Source organism: Pediculus humanus, genomic scaffold (assembly GCF_000006295.1).
Source record: "Pediculus humanus corporis 1103172107729 genomic scaffold, whole genome shotgun sequence".
NCBI classification, from domain to species: domain Eukaryota; kingdom Metazoa; phylum Arthropoda; class Insecta; order Psocodea; family Pediculidae; genus Pediculus; species Pediculus humanus.
In genome coordinates, this window is record NW_002987332.1 from 78,755 (window position 1) to 96,776 (window position 18,022).

The 18,022-nt window shown below is 26.7% G+C and overlaps 4 protein-coding genes across 4 annotated transcripts; 2 read left to right on the plus strand and 2 right to left on the minus strand.

Annotated features, from left to right (window-relative positions):
• Window positions 1–2,690: 2,690 nt before the first annotated feature.
• Phum_PHUM319250 (RING finger protein, putative) lies at window positions 2,691–4,135 on the minus strand (the record flags this gene model as incomplete). Its single annotated transcript, XM_002427398.1, has 5 exons — window positions 2,691–2,873; window positions 3,105–3,326; window positions 3,397–3,609; window positions 3,695–3,935; window positions 4,107–4,135. The coding sequence occupies 5 exons, from the start codon at window positions 4,133–4,135 to the stop codon at window positions 2,691–2,693; spliced, it is 888 nt and encodes a 295-aa protein (XP_002427443.1).
• A 686-nt stretch (window positions 4,136–4,821) lies between these two features.
• Window positions 4,822–7,777, plus strand: Phum_PHUM319260 (uncharacterized protein; the record flags this gene model as incomplete). The annotated part of the gene is made up of 4 exons (XM_002427399.1): window positions 4,822–5,977; window positions 6,105–7,275; window positions 7,432–7,522; window positions 7,613–7,777. The coding sequence occupies 4 exons, from the start codon at window positions 4,822–4,824 to the stop codon at window positions 7,775–7,777; spliced, it is 2,583 nt and encodes an 860-aa protein (XP_002427444.1).
• A 1,122-nt stretch (window positions 7,778–8,899) lies between these two features.
• Phum_PHUM319270 (structural maintenance of chromosome, putative) lies at window positions 8,900–13,327 on the plus strand (the record flags this gene model as incomplete). Its single annotated transcript, XM_002427400.1, has 8 exons — window positions 8,900–9,535; window positions 9,611–10,067; window positions 10,147–10,490; window positions 10,567–11,422; window positions 11,497–11,804; window positions 11,882–12,250; window positions 12,314–12,885; window positions 12,961–13,327. 8 exons carry the CDS (start codon window positions 8,900–8,902, stop codon window positions 13,325–13,327), a joined length of 3,909 nt encoding a protein of 1,302 aa, XP_002427445.1.
• A 672-nt stretch (window positions 13,328–13,999) lies between these two features.
• Phum_PHUM319280 (uncharacterized protein) lies at window positions 14,000–16,194 on the minus strand (the record flags this gene model as incomplete). The annotated part of the gene is made up of 9 exons (XM_002427401.1): window positions 14,000–14,188; window positions 14,278–14,467; window positions 14,540–14,687; window positions 14,764–14,955; window positions 15,036–15,192; window positions 15,274–15,466; window positions 15,542–15,617; window positions 15,686–15,814; window positions 16,077–16,194. 9 exons carry the CDS (start codon window positions 16,192–16,194, stop codon window positions 14,000–14,002), a joined length of 1,392 nt encoding a protein of 463 aa, XP_002427446.1.
• Between the last annotated feature and the right edge of the window lie 1,828 nt (window positions 16,195–18,022).

Consider the following 18,022-nt stretch of genomic DNA (forward strand, 5'->3'; position numbering starts at 1 on the left):
AGTATTATGATTATGCGAGAAAGAGAGAGAGAGAGAGAGAGAGAGAGAGAGAGAGAGAGAGATAGAAAAAAAAAAGAAAAAAAAAAGAAAGAAAGAAAAATGAATTAAAAAAAAAAAATTTTTTTTTTTTTAATTTAAAAACTTTTGTTCAACATCCCTTGACGCGAAATAAAAAGCTTTTTATCGTTTACATGTAATATAAAGCTAAAGAAACGTGAAATGAGGCAAGCGAAGACGAAACGGATTCTATTACTACTACGTACACGACGGTTAAAATCCCACAACATTTTTTTTTTTTTTCGGTTCATCAAATAATTATAAATTTCAAATTGTTTCTCTCTCTCTCTCTCTCTCCTTTTCTCTCCCCTTTTCCCCCTCTCTCTCTCTTTTCGCATGAAAAAAATACGTTAATAAATAAATAAATAAATTTTTTTTTCCCCGTTTAACGGAATAATTACGAACAATTCATCGTGTAAATAAAAATCAAAATAATAACCGTCGATAATCGAAGGGTTGAATCGATATATCGATACATATCGATATATCGCGTTTTGTTTATTTTATTTATTCGTATTTAACGTATTTTTCATTCGTATTCGTATTAATATGATGATGATGAGTTTTTTGTTTTGTTCTTTTTAAAATTTGTGATTTTTATTTTGATTTTAATCGATATTAATGATAATATATCTTTTTTACCGTTAAAATAATCTCGTAATTTATTTATAGACTAAATAATAATAATAATTTAATTGTTTTTCTCAAATAATCAATTGATAATCAATGTAAACAATGAAAAGTGAAAAAAATTTTTTCTATAAATAATTTAATGTTACGTAACGGAAATTGTTATTAAAAATGATTTTTAATAAATTATTTTATTTTATTTTTATATTATCCTCTTCGTCCTGGAAAGTCGTCCTGGAAAATCGTCCTGGAACATAACGAAAAAAATTATTTATTATTATTACAAGTGGTAGTAAAATTTTTAAATATTATATTAACACTTTTTCAAAACTGAAAATCTTATTGGAAAATTTTCTTTTTTTTTTTTTTTTGGGGGGGGGGGGACAAAATAATATTCGAATATACATAACGTTACATAATTTTTTTATTTTTTCTTATTCTTATTTGTTTTATGTAAATGTGTAGGTTTTTTTCATATTTTAAATGGATGATTGTAAAACTAAAAATAAAAATGGATTTTTTACATATTAAAAAAAAAAAATTGATTAAAATATAATTAATAAAATATGTGTTTAAAAAAAATCATCTTCCCATATGAGGATGATACAAGTGAAATTTGACTTTTAAAAAAAAATTACGTAATAATAATAATACTAATTAATTGGAAATAATTTCTTGTTTTTGCAAAATTAAAAAAATTTTCTTTTAGTTTTTCGTAAAAAAAAAAAAAAAATTTTTCACGATTTAAAAAAATATTACAAGATATAAATAATAATAATAAAATTTTGAAAATTTGGTTTTTCTGGTTTCTATTAGGAATATAAATAAGAAAATTATTATTATGTAACACGAATAAAATTTCCTTTTCAAATAAATATTAATTTTCCATATTTGAAAAGAGAAACTCTTTCGAAACGAGTTAGCAAAAGAAAACTTTTTTTTTTTTTTTCACTTAATAAGAAAATTTTTTAATTTATACTTCATTACATCAAAAATTTATTAAAACATCATCATTATTATTTAAATAAATAAATTTAATAATATAAATCAATGATCAGTATCGATTATTAATGTAAAAAAAAATTTATTTTTTAAAGCCAATAATAAAGTTTTTTATTTTTTATTTTTAATTTTTTTTTTACGTATAAATTTAATTAATTGATGACAAAAAAAAATAATAATAAAGTTTAAATAAATAAAACAATAAGAAAAAAAAAAAAATACATAAATTAACAATACAATGACGACTATTGACTATTACAAAAATTAATTTATTTTTATTGTGAGATCGACTAGTTTAGGTAAATATTGGCAAAGGTGCGCTGATGATTCTTTTCGTATTTTTTTTTAATAGTATTGTTAACGTATTTATATAGAAAAAAGGAAAAAAAAAGGTTTAATTATCAAGTCGTACAATTAAACTGTATGAAAATAATAATAATAATAATTAATTTCCTGCAAAAGTTATCGATTTAAAATCGAATAATGTAATGTAATGTTATCACAACGTTTTTTGTTATCATTATAATAAAATCCAAGCTTAAATAATTAAATATGAGAAAATTTTTATTTTTAATTAAGCTCGTTTTTTTTTTTTTCACGGTGATTCTAATTTTAAACTCTTAACCTTCTGTTACAATAATAATAATAATAATAATAATAATAATAGGTTCTGTAATGAAATTTCAACGCATCCAATAGCCATGGTAAAGCTTATTTTTTTTTTTTTCTCTCGTACAAAATTGTAAAAAATTTGTCAATGTTTTACAACTCGTTTCGAGTTTTAAATTCGTTATTATTTTATACAAAAAATAATAATAATAATAAAACCTTAAAAAAAGGATTATAAATTCGTGAATACAAAAAAAAAAAAAAAAAAAAAGGTTTCAAATCTTAAAAAAAAAAAAAAATAACATCAAGACAAACACGTAACTTTAACTAATATACGTGACTGACTAACACTAAAATGTTTTAATTCGATCGTTTTTAAATATGAGCCATTGTCATCTGGAGGCTGAGTAAAAATGGCCTCGACTTTTTCGGGATGCTGCGAATCCACCTCTGAATCCACCACCACCTCTTCCCCCTCGGTAAAACTCTCTACGAGCGTTATTGTGACCACCAATCACGGAGTCTGAATTTTGTGTGACGCTGGGACCGGGGGTTGTTTCACTGCTTTCCGAAACCTTAAAAAAAAAAAAAATAAATGAAATTAAATGCGCGAAACACATTTAAAATTATCTACAATTTTAATAATTTAAGAATCAAAAAAAAAAAAAAATTGAATCATTTTGCCCCATGAGATAATTGTTTACACAGTTTTTAAAACTTACAAACTCTAATGATAAAAATTATGATACAGGTTTTATTATCCGATAATTATTTAATGATAACAAACTCATAAAGCGATTACATACGGGGCTAGTTACGAGTAATAATTTTGTTTCTTCCGCTTCGACATCAATGATTCCCCCTCTGCTTTGTTGATGTTTAAAAAGTGCCGCCATTTTTTTTTGCAGTGCCAATAGATTTTCATCTAGTTCAAAATTTCTAGCATTTTCCCTCTCCGTCGGTGGTGCTGCTTTGGATAAATTATCAATATCTACAGAAATGACTTCTCTGCAAACTGCACATCTTTGCTAAAAAAAAAAAATTTTAATTAAAAATAATTTCCTAGAACAAGTTTTACAATTATGTGATACAACTCACTTGAAATTGAGTTGTTCTTTGCCAAGCAGGTAATTTCTCTTGTTCCTCCTTAAAAATTCTTTCGCTAGATTTAATGTGGCAAGCCAAACAGTAGGAATGAAAATAATGATAGCATTGAGTTTTAACAAATTGATCTTCTTCGGAGAATCCATATAAGCATATAACACAGTGACAAGATGGCAAATTGCTTTCCGTTAAATGTTCTCTGACAACCTGCAATGATAAAATTAATTAATTAATTAATAATTTCAATAAAAAAAAAATTCAAACATTTAATATATATATATATATATCCCACTTCGATAAGTTCAAAAACGACAACATCTCCGACGAGATTTTTAATTTTTAAATCAAGTTCTTCTTTAATGACATCTAATACTGAATCATCCAATCCCCTTGAATTTTTTAAATCTACTGTCGGTGAAATGTTGGGATAACCGACAGGAAGTGTAACAATTAAAGTCACTCTAACATATTGACTGGAATGATCGGATGCTGTAGCGGGAAAAACGTCAGTCTCAATTGTAACAGTTCCATTTCTACAAAATTAAATGTTAATTACTGTGAATTTTTAAAAGTAAACAGTAAATGAGATATAATTTTAAACCATCATAGTTGTCATTTGATTTTCTGAGTGAGAATTACATCAAATACAAAACGTTGCATTTATGATAAAATTAAATATTATTTATGTCAAAATAAATACTTACTCCTCATGTTTTACAATGACTTCATCCATTAGTATAGCTTTTAGAGCTTCAACTTCTTCTTCGATTCTGAAATAAATGAAAAAAAAAATCAATTTAAAGAAAGAAATATTTATATTATTATTGGTACAGAAATAATTAATCAAGTATAATATTTATTTTTATACCTTTCATCCATATTGTAAAAATATTTTTGGCAAAAGTATAAAACTCAACCTTGACAGTAGTTTATATTTGGTATTATAGAAAAGAGGGCCCCGAAAACCATTTTGTTTATCAAAATTTAAAGTCTGCAGTCAGTTTTTATTGACTTTTTTTTTTTTTTTTTTTTTTTCTTAGGAGAAATTTAATTACGGTTTTTTTTTTTTTTTTTTTTTTATGCTTAATATGCAAGCGAATAGTAAGCAAATAAATTTAAATTATGATCGTCAAAAGGATTATTTAAGACAACAAGAAAGATTAAAAGCTATGGCTAATTCTACTGATAAGGTAAATAATAATTAAAATTTTAACATATTTTTAAAATATGTTCATTTAAAATATAAGTTAATTATTAATTGATTTTTTAATAATTTCATCGAAACAAAATAGTTAATGTTCAGATTAAAAATAATTTTTACTATTATTCATTTTAACCTAAAATAATAATAATGTGATATTTGCTTTAAGAAAATTTACCTTGAATTTTTTTTAGGTTACGTCAATTTCAGCAGATCTCATGATTGAAAACTTATTAAAAGGATCTGCTAGAAGATTAAAGCAAGAACAAAAGTCTAACCCATTTCAAAATGAAATTCCACTTTGGCTACAATGTGAATCTTCTATGGTTCCTCCTGAATATAAATATTTTTGGTCGCTGGTACAGTCGAATGTTGATTTAGCAGATACTCAAAAAGTTTCACAGTTATTATTAACCAGTGGCTTACAAGTTGAAGTTTTGGGTTTTATATGGAATTTAGCTAATAAAACCATACCTGGGCAATTGACTAAACAAGAATTTTATATTGTACTTGCATTAGTGTTTTTGGCTCAGAAAGGATTTAAATATGATAATGTAGGTGTTTTAAAATCCATGTCTGCTCCCTCAATCCCTGCTTTACAAGTCAATTTTTTTACAAATCAATTTTCTGGAGTCAATAAAATGTCATACCATTCCCACCAAATTCCAACTTCTTCAAATTTTAATTTGGGTTCAGAGCCTTTAACCACTAATAACTTCAATTCATCAGTAACAACTTCTAATAGTCTCTATGCCAATACCAACATTACTGAAAAATTAGATACTTTAGGTACGAGTTGTAAACTACCCAGAAATGAAAAACATGTAGAAAATACTCAGAGCAAAAGCGATGTTACCTCAAATGGAATTTTAGGCAGTTCTGATGTTTTTAATAAGTTTAATACTCATAATCATAACACACAATCAAACACTAATTTTCCTTGCATTGGATCATCACCTACTTCAGAATTAGAAAATGAATTTTCAGAATTTCAATCAGTGCCTATTAACAATTCAACTGATTTGCCAAAGGACAATTTTGGTGATTCAAATGATGAATTTACTGATTTTCAAAGTGCCAGTTCTGAAACAGCTATACCATCGGATCCTTATGAAACAGTGGTCATATCACAAAAAAGAGAAATTCCAAAAATTCCTCTTCCCAAAAGTCTCGTAGGAAAACTTAACAATTTGAAATCTAACATTTTAAAAATTTCACCTGAAAGTGAAAGAAAATTAAAGGTATTAAGCTCTAGTGAAAGTTTATCATCATTACCAGAAAGTAAAATTTCATCAACAAATCAGGTTTCGACTAGTTTATCAGTCCTTGGAAGTAATCATGGAATCGGAAGTAGATTAGCTAATCATTCTTTGAGTAAGATTTTTAATTTTAAAAATTTTTTAACCCCTTTTTTTCTCAATTTGTATATTTAAATTTACTTTATTATATATTGCAAAACCTAATTATTCATAATTAATAAAGGCTTAAAATTTATTCACAGGTATAAAGCTAGATAGGCCAAAAATTCATAAACATCACAAAAACAAGGCAAGTCCGAGTTCATCAGCTTCATCTAACGAAGAAGAAATTATTTTCGGGGTAAAAACTAAAAATCTAGAAAGTGTCATACCTAAATGTTGTCCCAAAAAATCAGTTTTTGTATTGAAAGAAAGTAAAATAAGTGATGAAAACGATATGCTTGATTTTGATCAGATCAATTCTAGTAGTAATACTGAATCATTACCATCCGTATCGGAAAACACGAGGAAAATTGAGATACCTCTGTTAGGTACTTTTAATGAAACCGTGCTACCTACTCAATCGAAAACCTTGCAACCTTGCGCAATCGACTTAATTTCAGTTCAAGAAGACAAATACAGTGCATTTAGAGATTTAGAAGCAGAAATGGTTCAAGAGACAAACGTGACTAAAAACGACCCTGCGACCACAAATTCAAATTCGGATTTAGTTTTTGACGAATTCGGAGATTTTCTATCTGCCGATATACCAGATCCGATAGAAAATCCAGTGAAAAATAATATCAACGATTTAAAAATTCCAGAGGATTCATTTTTAGAAGAAAATGATGATAAAGATAATAATAATTGGGGAGAATGGAATTCAAACGTTGAAATTAATTTACCTCCTGCCACGACTGAAAGTTTTAACTTTGAAAACTTAAACTTAACGGAAACTATTACCAACGGTATCGAACAATCTCAAACAAGAGGAGCAGAATCAAATTCAGAACTATTGAATTTCGTTTGTTTTGACGAAAAAAAAAATGATTTTAATACTCCAGAACGTGGTCGTGAAAACCACGATTTATTTAACGATAATTTAAATATCGAATCCTTGCCGCCTGTTTCGAATCCGAATCATTTACATTCCTCAAATGTAAAAACTGTTAGTGAATCAAATCATTTAATAGATAATTTAAAGGATAACGATTCGTGGGAATTTTTTTCCGCTCCCATTAATTCAGCACCCGAAAATTTAAGCAGGCATAGTTCGATACCCAGTTTGGATTTGAAATTACCTACGAGCGAAGATGTCGATCAGGAAATAATATGGAAAAAATGTTTGGAAGCGTGTCACGCCATGATAAAAAATGGAGTCGAAATATTTGACGGCGTTAACAAGAAAATCGTTTTGCAAGAAATATTTAACGAGTCGAAAACAAGTAATTACATAAACGGTAAGAAAAACGTATTATTATTATTATTATTGTAGAGAAAATTTAGTTTTTTTTTTAACGTCACACGTAATTAATTTAAATAAATATATATAGATTTAAAAATTGCGTTCAACATTTTTAAACGGATAAGTCAAAATTATCACGAGCCTTTACCCGCATACGATGAAACGGAAAAATTATGGACCAAATTAGAAGAATTAAGTCTCGAATATAAGATTGAGGTAAATGATTAGTTTTCTAGAATAATAATAATAATAATAATAATAATAATAATAATAAAATTAATTTTACTTACTTTTTTTTAAAAACAGTTCAAACCGGATGATGATACGATATTCGAGGGAAAAAATAATTGTAAAATTTGTTTTGGATATCTCGGAAATGACGTCATCACTCAGGGTTGCCATAATTATCATCCATCTTGTGCAAATTTATGGGTCAATTGCATCGACAAAATATTACCGACGCCATCGTAGCCTTTATTTAATTAATAATAACAAAATTTATATTTATATTTAACGTTCCTTATTTCAATAATAATGATAACGGTCCAAGTAAATTTTTTTAAATATCTTTTTTATTAGCCCAGTATTAACGTGTTTTAATAATCGATTTTATTCAAATAATAATTTAAACGAATTAATTAATTTATTTATGTAATATTTTTATTATAATAAGTCAAATTTAATCGATAATTTTTTTTGTCCCCTTGCTGTGAAATTTATTATTATTAATATTATTATTATTATTGTTCATTTATATTTATCAGTTATTAAGTTTGTTTTACTTTCCCCCTTAATGAAGTTGTTGAGCATTTTATTGTTTTAGTAATTATATTTTACTGCATTTATTTTTTCAATTTGTTTTTTGCATTTAAAAGTGTATACTTGAGTTGTTTATTAATTTATTATGTATTATCGCGTTTTTGTTTGATTTTAAATAAGTCTGTTAAAATATAAATTATTAACATAAGTCAATTTCAATGTTTTTTCTCTGGTTATATATATATATATATATATATTATTTGTAAATCTGCATAATTTTTTTTGTTTTTTAAACTTTAAACTATTTATATCTATGTGTATATTAATTATTATTGTCCGAATTAGTAAGTTGTAACAAAATTTTTATGAATTAAAAGCCTAAAACAATTAAATTGCGTTTTTTTTTTTTTTTTGATTATCACTTTTTTTGCATCATTAAATTCGCATACATTTGGTATAATTTTTCATTCGACGCGAAGGGAGTATAAAATTATTTAAATCAATTTAAAAAGAATTAAAAAAATTTGACTTACATTAATTGAATTAGATGTAAACTTCAATTTAGTTTTCAAATTTTAAATGTAATTTAACAGAAAGTACACAAAATAATTCGAAAATGAAACGTACAATATAATATTTTACCGCCTTTTATGAATGCTTTGCCTTTGTGAGTTTCGCGCCTTTTTTTTTCATAATGAAATAATGGCGTTTCTATAACGGTTTGAATATATTGTCTAATTCATAACTAACCATGCTTTTTGCTTTTCCGTGTTGTTAATTTATTAAAAATAATGTATAATTGTTAGAATTTCAGTGATAATAATTAAAATAAAAATGCCTGATAATGATATTGATGATTCGGATCCATTTAAAAAGGATTCAATTAAAAAATCCGATAGACAAATAAAAAATACAGTAAGTTCTAATTCTTCAGTAAGTGATGTTAACCAGGATATTAATTTAGAAAATGATAATAATGATAAAAGAGACGATAGTTTCGAAGAAGGAGGAATAAAATTTGATGATATTTATATTCCTCCTCCTCCTGCTACTGCATTCCAAGCAAATCCTGACGGTTCAAGACTTATAATTACACATATTGTAAATGAAAATTTTAAAAGTTATGCAGATGTTCAAGAGTTGGGACCTTTTCATAAATATTTCACAGCAATAATTGGGCCAAATGGTAGTGGTAAAAGCAACGTTATAGATTCAATGTTGTTTGTGTTTGGATATAGAGCTAGTAAACTTAGGTCAAAAAAAATATCAGCTTTGCTACATGATTCTCCAAATCATGCAAAAGTTACCAGTTGCACTGTTACTGTTCATTTTGCATTAATGATTGATATCCCGGATGATGTTGATGCTTTCGAATTAAAACCTGGAAGTGAATTTTACATATCCAGAACTGCTTGCATAGATAATTCTTCTTATTACACTATAAGTGGAAAAAAAGTTCAATTTAAAGAGGTATTTAACTAGAGAATTAATTACAAATAATTGTTAAAATTTATTTTTGTTGAAATAATCATATATATACCTTAGGTTGGTAAATTACTAAGAAAGCATGGGATCGATCTTGACCACAATAGGTTTTTAATACTTCAAGGTGAAGTCGAACAAATTTCACTGATGAAACCGAGAGCTGAAAATGAACATGATGTTGGAATGTTGGAATATTTGGAGGATATTATTGGTAGTTCTAGATTTAAGGAACCCATTGCTGAACTTATAAAAAGAGTTGAAATTCAATCAGAAATTAGAGATGAAAAATGGAACAGATGTAAAATGGTTAAAAACGAACTTGAAGAATTGAAAACTCCTATGGAAGCAGCTTTAAAATATGTTCGACTTGAAAATAGTATCACATTTTTAAATCATAAATTGTTGCAAAAAAAAATATTTCTCGGAGAAAAAGATAATGAAAAGAAAAACGAAATGTTAAAAAGCATCGAAGAAAAGCTGAAAAAACTTAAACAATGTTTAGACACAAAAAGAAAAGGTATTAGTAATGTTTAAAGGTATTAAATTTAATAAAGAAAAATAAATTAATTTTTACTAATTTCACATTTTATTTGTAGAAATTAAGGAAATGGAAGCATCTAACAGTGATAAAATTAAAGAACTTGAACGATTAACTACATTGAAAGAAAACATTAAAGCAATGTTTGATTCGAATAAGTTAAACGATATTGCATTGCAACAAGCTGTGGAAAATGCTAATAAAAAAAGGAAAGAAACTACTAAAGCTTTGACTGCCGAAGAAGAAAAGAAAGTAAAACTTGAAAAGTCTTCTGTTAAAAATGAGCAACTTATACTCGAGTTGGAAGAATTAGAGCCTAAATTAGTCGAAGAAAGGCAAATTGCTCAAGAAAAACATGAAGAAATTATAAAAAGTTTAGCTCAAGATACTCAATCCCTCCAGGTATTAAAAAAAAAATTTTTTTTTCATTTTTACTTCAAAAACAAAAGTTTAAAAATATCATTTTTAATTTATTTAGGAAGAAAAAGAATCACTTCAATCGGAGTTAGTCGAGTTAAAAAAGGTTGTTGATAAAACAAAATCAAAATACGACATGTCTAAAACAGAACTTAATTTATATAAAAGTCAGGAAGAAAACGAAAAATCCAAATTGACCGAATTTAAAAAACGATTTGAAGAAACTACGCAAGAATTAAATGCTCGGGAAGAAGAAATGAAAAAACTGTGCAAGGAAATTCCTTACAAGGAACAAAAAATAAAAAAATCTCAAGCGGAACTTATTAATATTAAACAGGAGGAAAATCATTTATCCGAAGAAAGGAGGAAACATCAATTAAAAGTTGAAGAAGTCAGAGTCGCTCTTCATTCCAATCGAGGACGTGGTAAAGTATTAGATGCTCTCATGCAACAAAAATTAGAAGGAAAAATTCCGGGAATATTTGGAAGAATGGGAGATTTAGGGGGAATCGATGAAAAATATGACGTAGCCGTCAGCACTGCTTGCGGTCCTTTAGATAATATTGTCGTGGACACCGTAGACACGGCGACAGCTTGCATTCAATATTTAAAAGAAAAAAACATTGGTTCGGCTACGTTTGTCGCATTGGAAAAACAGGAACGTTTTAGAGAAATTTACTCGAGGCCATTTCGCTCTCCCGAAAATGTACCTAGATTATTTGATTTGATAAGGGTTGCCGATGAAAGAGTCAAACCAGTGTTTTACTACGCATTACAAGACACTTTGGTCGCTAACAATTTAGATCAAGCCGTGAGAATAGCCTACGGGAAAACTCGTTACAGGGTTGTTACACTAACCGGTGATCTTATTGAAATTGCTGGTACAATGACCGGAGGAGGAAATCAAGTATTTAGAGGTGAACCCTTTGTTACTTTCTTTATGTTAAATTAATTCTAAAAATCTAACCTGAGTGAAATTTTTTTTTTTAAGGTCGAATGGGAAGAAAAGCAGAATCACAATCGGACGTTAATCCGAAAGAATTCGAAAGAATGGAAAGAAATTTAGAAGATGTAAACAAAAAACTATCGGAATACAGGAATAGAATTAATTTGCTCGAAGAGGAAACGATTAATTCCGAAAACGAATTAAAAACATTAATACCTAAAAAGAATAAATTAGAAATTGAAATTCAATCATTGAAAAGTCAAGTTCCCATGATACAAGAACAAATTAAAAATCAAGTAATTAAATGTAAAGAATCGACATTGGATCAAAAGAAGTTGAAAGAATTGGATAAGGTTCGTTCTGTTAAAATTTATAAAAAAGATTTCGAGTTTTTTATCATTCGCCATGATTTGCAAATGAAATTTTACAGGCCGTCATTGCTAACGAAAAAGATTATGAAAAAGCCAAGGGAGAAGCAGACGTTATCGAGAGTCAAGTAAATAAACTTCATTCCGAAATAATTGCGAAAACTAAAGGCCGCCTCGAATCCGCACAAAAAAAATTAGATGACGTCACTCAAAAATTAGAAAAACTTCGAAAAGAGAAAACGAGTTTAAAAGTTGCCATAACGACGGGAGAAAGAAACCTTAAAAAAATGCAGGATAGAATTGTTAGAATGAAACAGGAAATCGAAGAAAGCGCGGAAAAAATTAAAAAATCAGCCGCAGAACTTAAAGAAAACGAAATTAAAGCGCAAAAAACATTGGAAGAGTTTCAAAGTTGCGAAGAAGAATTACAGGTACGACGAATAAAAAATCTTATGTTTCCAAATATTATTATTAATTTTAAAATTTTTTTTTAGGCTCTTCAAGAAGAAAATTCAGAAAAGAAACAAGAAATGGATGCTTTACTCGAAGAAGAAAATAAATTGAAAGCAGAAGAAATAGATTTGAAACAAGATTTACAGAAAGCTAAAAACGAAGTCGAACAAAGATTATTGAAAATATCAACGGACAGGAAAAGAATGCAATCGTTGAAACTTATCGAAGAGCCGTTAAACGAAGAAAAAATGGAATTGAAAATTCTCACCGACGAAGAAATGGAGGAAACCGATATGGAGGATTTAATGAACGATATTAAAAATAAAGAAGGGAGCCTTCCGAAAAACAGTCCCAATTTGGGAGTCATTCAAGAATATACAAAATTACAAAATGTTTATTTGGACCGTGAAAAAGATTTGGAAAAGGCGACGAACGAAAGAAACAAAACTCGAAACGCACTCGAAGAATTTCGAAAAACTCGTTTAACGGAATTCATGAAAGGTTTCAGCGTCATTTCTCAAAAAGTAAAAGAATGTTATCAAATGTTGGCGGACGGAGGGGATGCAGAATTAGAATTGGTTAATACCCTGGATCCGTTTCTCGACGGGATAAGGTACAAAAAAAAATGATTTTGTTGTTTGAAAATAAAAAGTTTCGAAATTTGAAAAATCTTACCTTATAATTTCAGGTTTACGGTTCGGCCGCCTAAAAAATCGTGGAAAGAAATTCAATATCTTTCGGGCGGAGAGAAAACTTTATCGTCACTATCGTTGATATTTGCTCTTCACTATTACAAGCCGACTCCTCTGTATTTTATGGACGAAATCGATGCCGCTTTGGATTGGAAAAACACAGCCATTGTCGGACTCTACCTGAAAGAACAAACGAAAAATGCTCAGTTTATTGTCGTGTCGCTAAGGGAAAACATGTTTGAAATTGCCGATCAACTTGTCGGCATATACAAAACAAATAATTGTACAAAATCCGTTACAATAATCCCGCACACGTACACGGATCTCGTCGATGAAGAAATTTCAGCCGAATGCCCCGCCTAATTCTGCTACCAGGCAATTGGGGGCGTGGTTTGTCGAATGGATCAAAATTACATTTATAGGCCAGGATTATACCTGGATTACAGAATCAAATGTATTATAATTGCAGAGAGACCGTTACAATTAATGTAGTTTCATTGTTTCTCGGTACAAATGATGAGTCCAAAAAAAATAATAAATGTGAGGAGGTGTTGCCCGAAATATTCACGATTTGAATTCGATCGAAATGTTTTTTTTTTACAAAAACTCTAACGCCTTTTATCGCGTATAATAATTGATTCGAAATCCGCTCTAATTCGTTCAAGTGTTTTAAAACTAAAAATTAAATTGAAATTTGGAATGAAATATTAGCAAAATCAATATGCATTGTTTTTTTTCTATCTATTATTATTATCGAATGAACTGATAAACGTAAAAAAAAAAACATGTAAAAATTAATTTTGATATATATATATATTTATAAATATATTTTTTAAATAAAAGTTTTAGTATTTTAAACTTAAAAAAAAAAATTTTTTTTAGAAAAAATAAACTACCTGTTACCTCCTGTTTCTTTCTGAATCCAATTAAAATTTCTAACGAATTTTCATTTTTATTTTTAGGGTAGGAAACATTAAAGTAAAAAATGAATAAGTATTAGGGAAACATAATAAATTGATTAGTAATAAGTAAAAATTAGTAAAACGGAAGTTTAGTCGCGACATCTTTAATTTTGGCGGGTTTACACGTCACGAGAGAAATAAGAGGTTGAGGCCTTTCCGGGGATGTGCTTAAAACTAAAATACGTACTTCGCATCGTGTCAATAAAAGATTCCATTTTAATTTTGTTTTTTCATCTATTGTCATTTTCATGTAACGTTGAACCTGACGAAATATAAAAAAAAAATAATCAAAAACAAAATTGTTTTTTTTTTTTTTTTAAATAAAATAATTACGTATGATAAATTTATTACGTTGCATCCTAAAACTTCGTCTGCTATCGGTGATACAAGTCTACAATTGTACAAAGTACCACGATGATCCGTTAAGTTTATTTTAAGATTAAATGATATTTTTGGATTATTTAAATCTTTTTTCCCCGTCGACACGCAATCCGAATTTAAACAACTTCTTGTATCGTCCAACGGTTGAGAACAATTCGAGCTACGAAAATGTTTTTTTTTAAAAAAAAAGTAATCGAATCGATTTATTTAAAAATTTCAATAAATAAAGTACCATTGATATGTTATCACAACTTCAGAACCGTCTAAATCTAATTGCGTGATTGTGGCATATAATAAAGCGGTAAATTGTGTCATATTACTTCTGCTGTAGGCTTTATCTAACACTTGTGCTGTTGTCATCACGTCCGTAATAGATTTAGCTACAAAACAAAAATATTTTTTTCAACTTCGATCAATTATCGTTAAAAGCATAAATTAAAAGGCACCGACGCGTACCGTCAATCAAATTATTAGTAAAATGATCAAGAATTGCTGTTGGTAATATGGGAGCTGTTTTGGCATAATTTCTTAAATTAAGAGCTTCGTCCGTTTTTGGATTTTCCGTAACCACGGTACGAGAATTCATTGTTGCCGTCATTGTACCTCTAAAGTTATCCCATTCCAATTTAACATCAGCAAAAAAAATTACTGATACAAAAAATATAAAATTAAATATTTTAAGAAAAATAAAATTTTAAGATTTCAAAAAGCAAAAAACAAAGTTTTACTAGTGTTACGAGGCTGCCAAAAATTTGACTTGAATATTATTTCTTCGTTCCACAAAGTCATGTGAAATTCTAAATGTGTCTCATCCATAACAATTATGTGTCGACATGTTAAATCCTTCGAATCTCTTTTAGATTTTACATTTCTTATTTCTTCGACCTGAATCATTCATCGAATTTGCATTTACACTTATTTAATCAAAAAAAATAAATAAATAAATTCAATTTATTACACATTTACATTTTTTATGGCTACAAGAAGATTAGCATATTCTCCTCTCATTGCTTGACCATAACTAATAACGTCCGAAAGTCTCAAAAAATCTTCTGGAGCTTTTGTTGGTACATGTATTAATTCTTTATAAAACTCAACATCATCTTCTGCATAAATTAACATATTTGATGAATGTTCTTGTAAATGAAGTTGAAAAGGACTGATGATGTATTTTGTGAAAAAGAAATTTGTGAGTTAGTAAATAATTTATTTTTTAAAATGTTTGAACACTTACCTAGAAACTTCTGGATTGAATGAAATGTTTGTAGTATCCGGTTGCTTGAAAGAAATTCTGGGATTTATTATTTCCACTAAAAAAAAAAAGGTGGATAAGTGTTGTTATATATTATGAAAAATAATAATAAAGTTTTACACTTACCAACATCTCCTGTGCTAAACACTTGATACATATTTTGAATGTAAAATGAAGATCCCCAAACTGTTACATTAATAGTATCTATATTTGAATCCCTCAAAGTGAAATTCCACACACCTCTTTCTTCTGAATCTGAAATTAAAAGATATATTGTGTTGTAAAAATTGTATTATTGTAACTAAATTGTAAACAATTAGTAATTATTCACTAACTACTAATATAAAATTTATAATCTGTTTTAATTTTGCTAGCATTAAATATATAAATAATAATAATTTTTTTTTTTCATTACTCACATTCACTAAAAACAACTACACAAAAAATTCTTCAATTTCAATTGTATTATTATTATTATTTTGAAATTATAAATCATTAATAAAATATTTTACTTTACCTTTTTTCGATAAAAACGTTTTATAATTTTGTTTTGCAATTAAAACGGCGACAATTAAAGCATTCGTAACGTCAGGTGATAAACCACCAATCGGTAACTTTCTCACACCGGCAGCCATTACGTCGAATCAATTCTAAAAGACCGTTAAGTTTAAAATTTGTCGTGTCAATAAAATCGTGCCAATAACAATTTACCTCCACGAAAATTTTTCAGTTAAAAACGTCACAAAGTAAACAACAACAACAATAATAATAAATGAATTTTTTTTTTTTAAAAAAAAAAAGGAATTTAACAATTAATAATAATTAAAATGTGTGAAATACGTTTAAAAAACAAAAAATTATTTTCAATAATATATATTTACATATAAACAATAATAAAAAAAGGCAAAATTTTACAGAAAATAAAACTTTCTGATTAAGAATGATATTAAAACCATTTCACAAATTAAGTTTTGTTTTTTTTTTCTTTAATATATATTTTAAATATATACATTTATTTTAAATTATGCAGAAAAACACCTAAAAAAAACACTTTGGATTTAAAATTTTTAACACTCCTAGTGAAATTTATGAAAGTTTAACAAAAAAAAAAAAAATTTTTAAGTTAATAGTTAACAGGTACACATTATAGTAGTAAAATACACAAAGTGTTTGGACAAAAAAACTCAAATAATGATAATAATAATGACAAACAGTGCTCAATTTTTTTTTTTTTTTTTCATTTGTACATTATTTGAGAAAACACACATGAAACAAAAGGGGGGAAAAGAAAAAAAATGCCTGAATTAACAAAAGAGAGAGAAAAAAATTTTATCATTGTAAACATTAAAAGATTTAAAGAGACATAAATATAATTTAATGTTTTTTTTTTATAAAATAAAAACTCCTTCATTTATTATTATTATTAATAATGAATTTTTTTTTCTTTTTTTTTTTTGCAAATTAAAAACAACTAATTTTTTTGTCTTTTTTTTTTGTTAATTTTTTAAAATGATTATTCATATCATTTTATTATTATTATTATTTATTTTTAAACGTTAAAAGCATATTTAAGATTTCAATTTGAAAAAAAAAATTTATTATAATAATCGCATCAATAGAGAGAGAAAAAAACAAAATAAACGAACGAAGAGGTTTTTTTTTTAAAATAAAAATTCGAGATAGTAGTTCCATTTAATTTTTATGATTAAAAACGATTATTATTATTATTATTATTATTATTATTATTATTATTATTTTCATATTAATGCGCTTAAACAATCTTAACGTATACAAAAAAAAAAAAAAAAATAATGACACTAATGCGTCAAACGCTTTCACGCCTAATACAATAGGAGGTTTTTCGCACATATATACATAAAAGTGATTATCATTATAATTATTTTTTAAGATGAAAAGGAGGTTTTTCCATTTCCTTCGGAGGATAATTTCATTGCACTCACATACTACCACCATTTTTTTTTTTTTTTTATTTTTTTTATTTAACCTATTTGAAAAATATTAAAAATATAAAAGAAGGTTTAAGTTTCAAAAGAGAGAGAAAAATTAAAAAAAAAAAAAATTACGTTTTCATTTTTAATTATTTTTGTTCGTAACATTGTTTTTAATTGACTAATTAATTATATATATATGGTATTAATAATAATAATAATAATAATAATAATTCATTTTAATTATTTTTTTTTTTTTATATTATACTACTTTCATTTAGTTTTTGAATAATAATAATAATAATAATAAAAAAAAAAAGTTTGATGTACAAGTATACACGGATTGAATACATAATATTACTAGTTACATTATTATTATTTTATTTTTTTGCTAAATTACTGGCATTCTGGCATTAAAAAAAAAAAAAAACAGACTTGGTAAAATCGTTGCTTTCCTGTTTAGACAAAAAAAAAAAAAAAAAAAAAAAAAACTAACGCTATATAAAAACTGTAC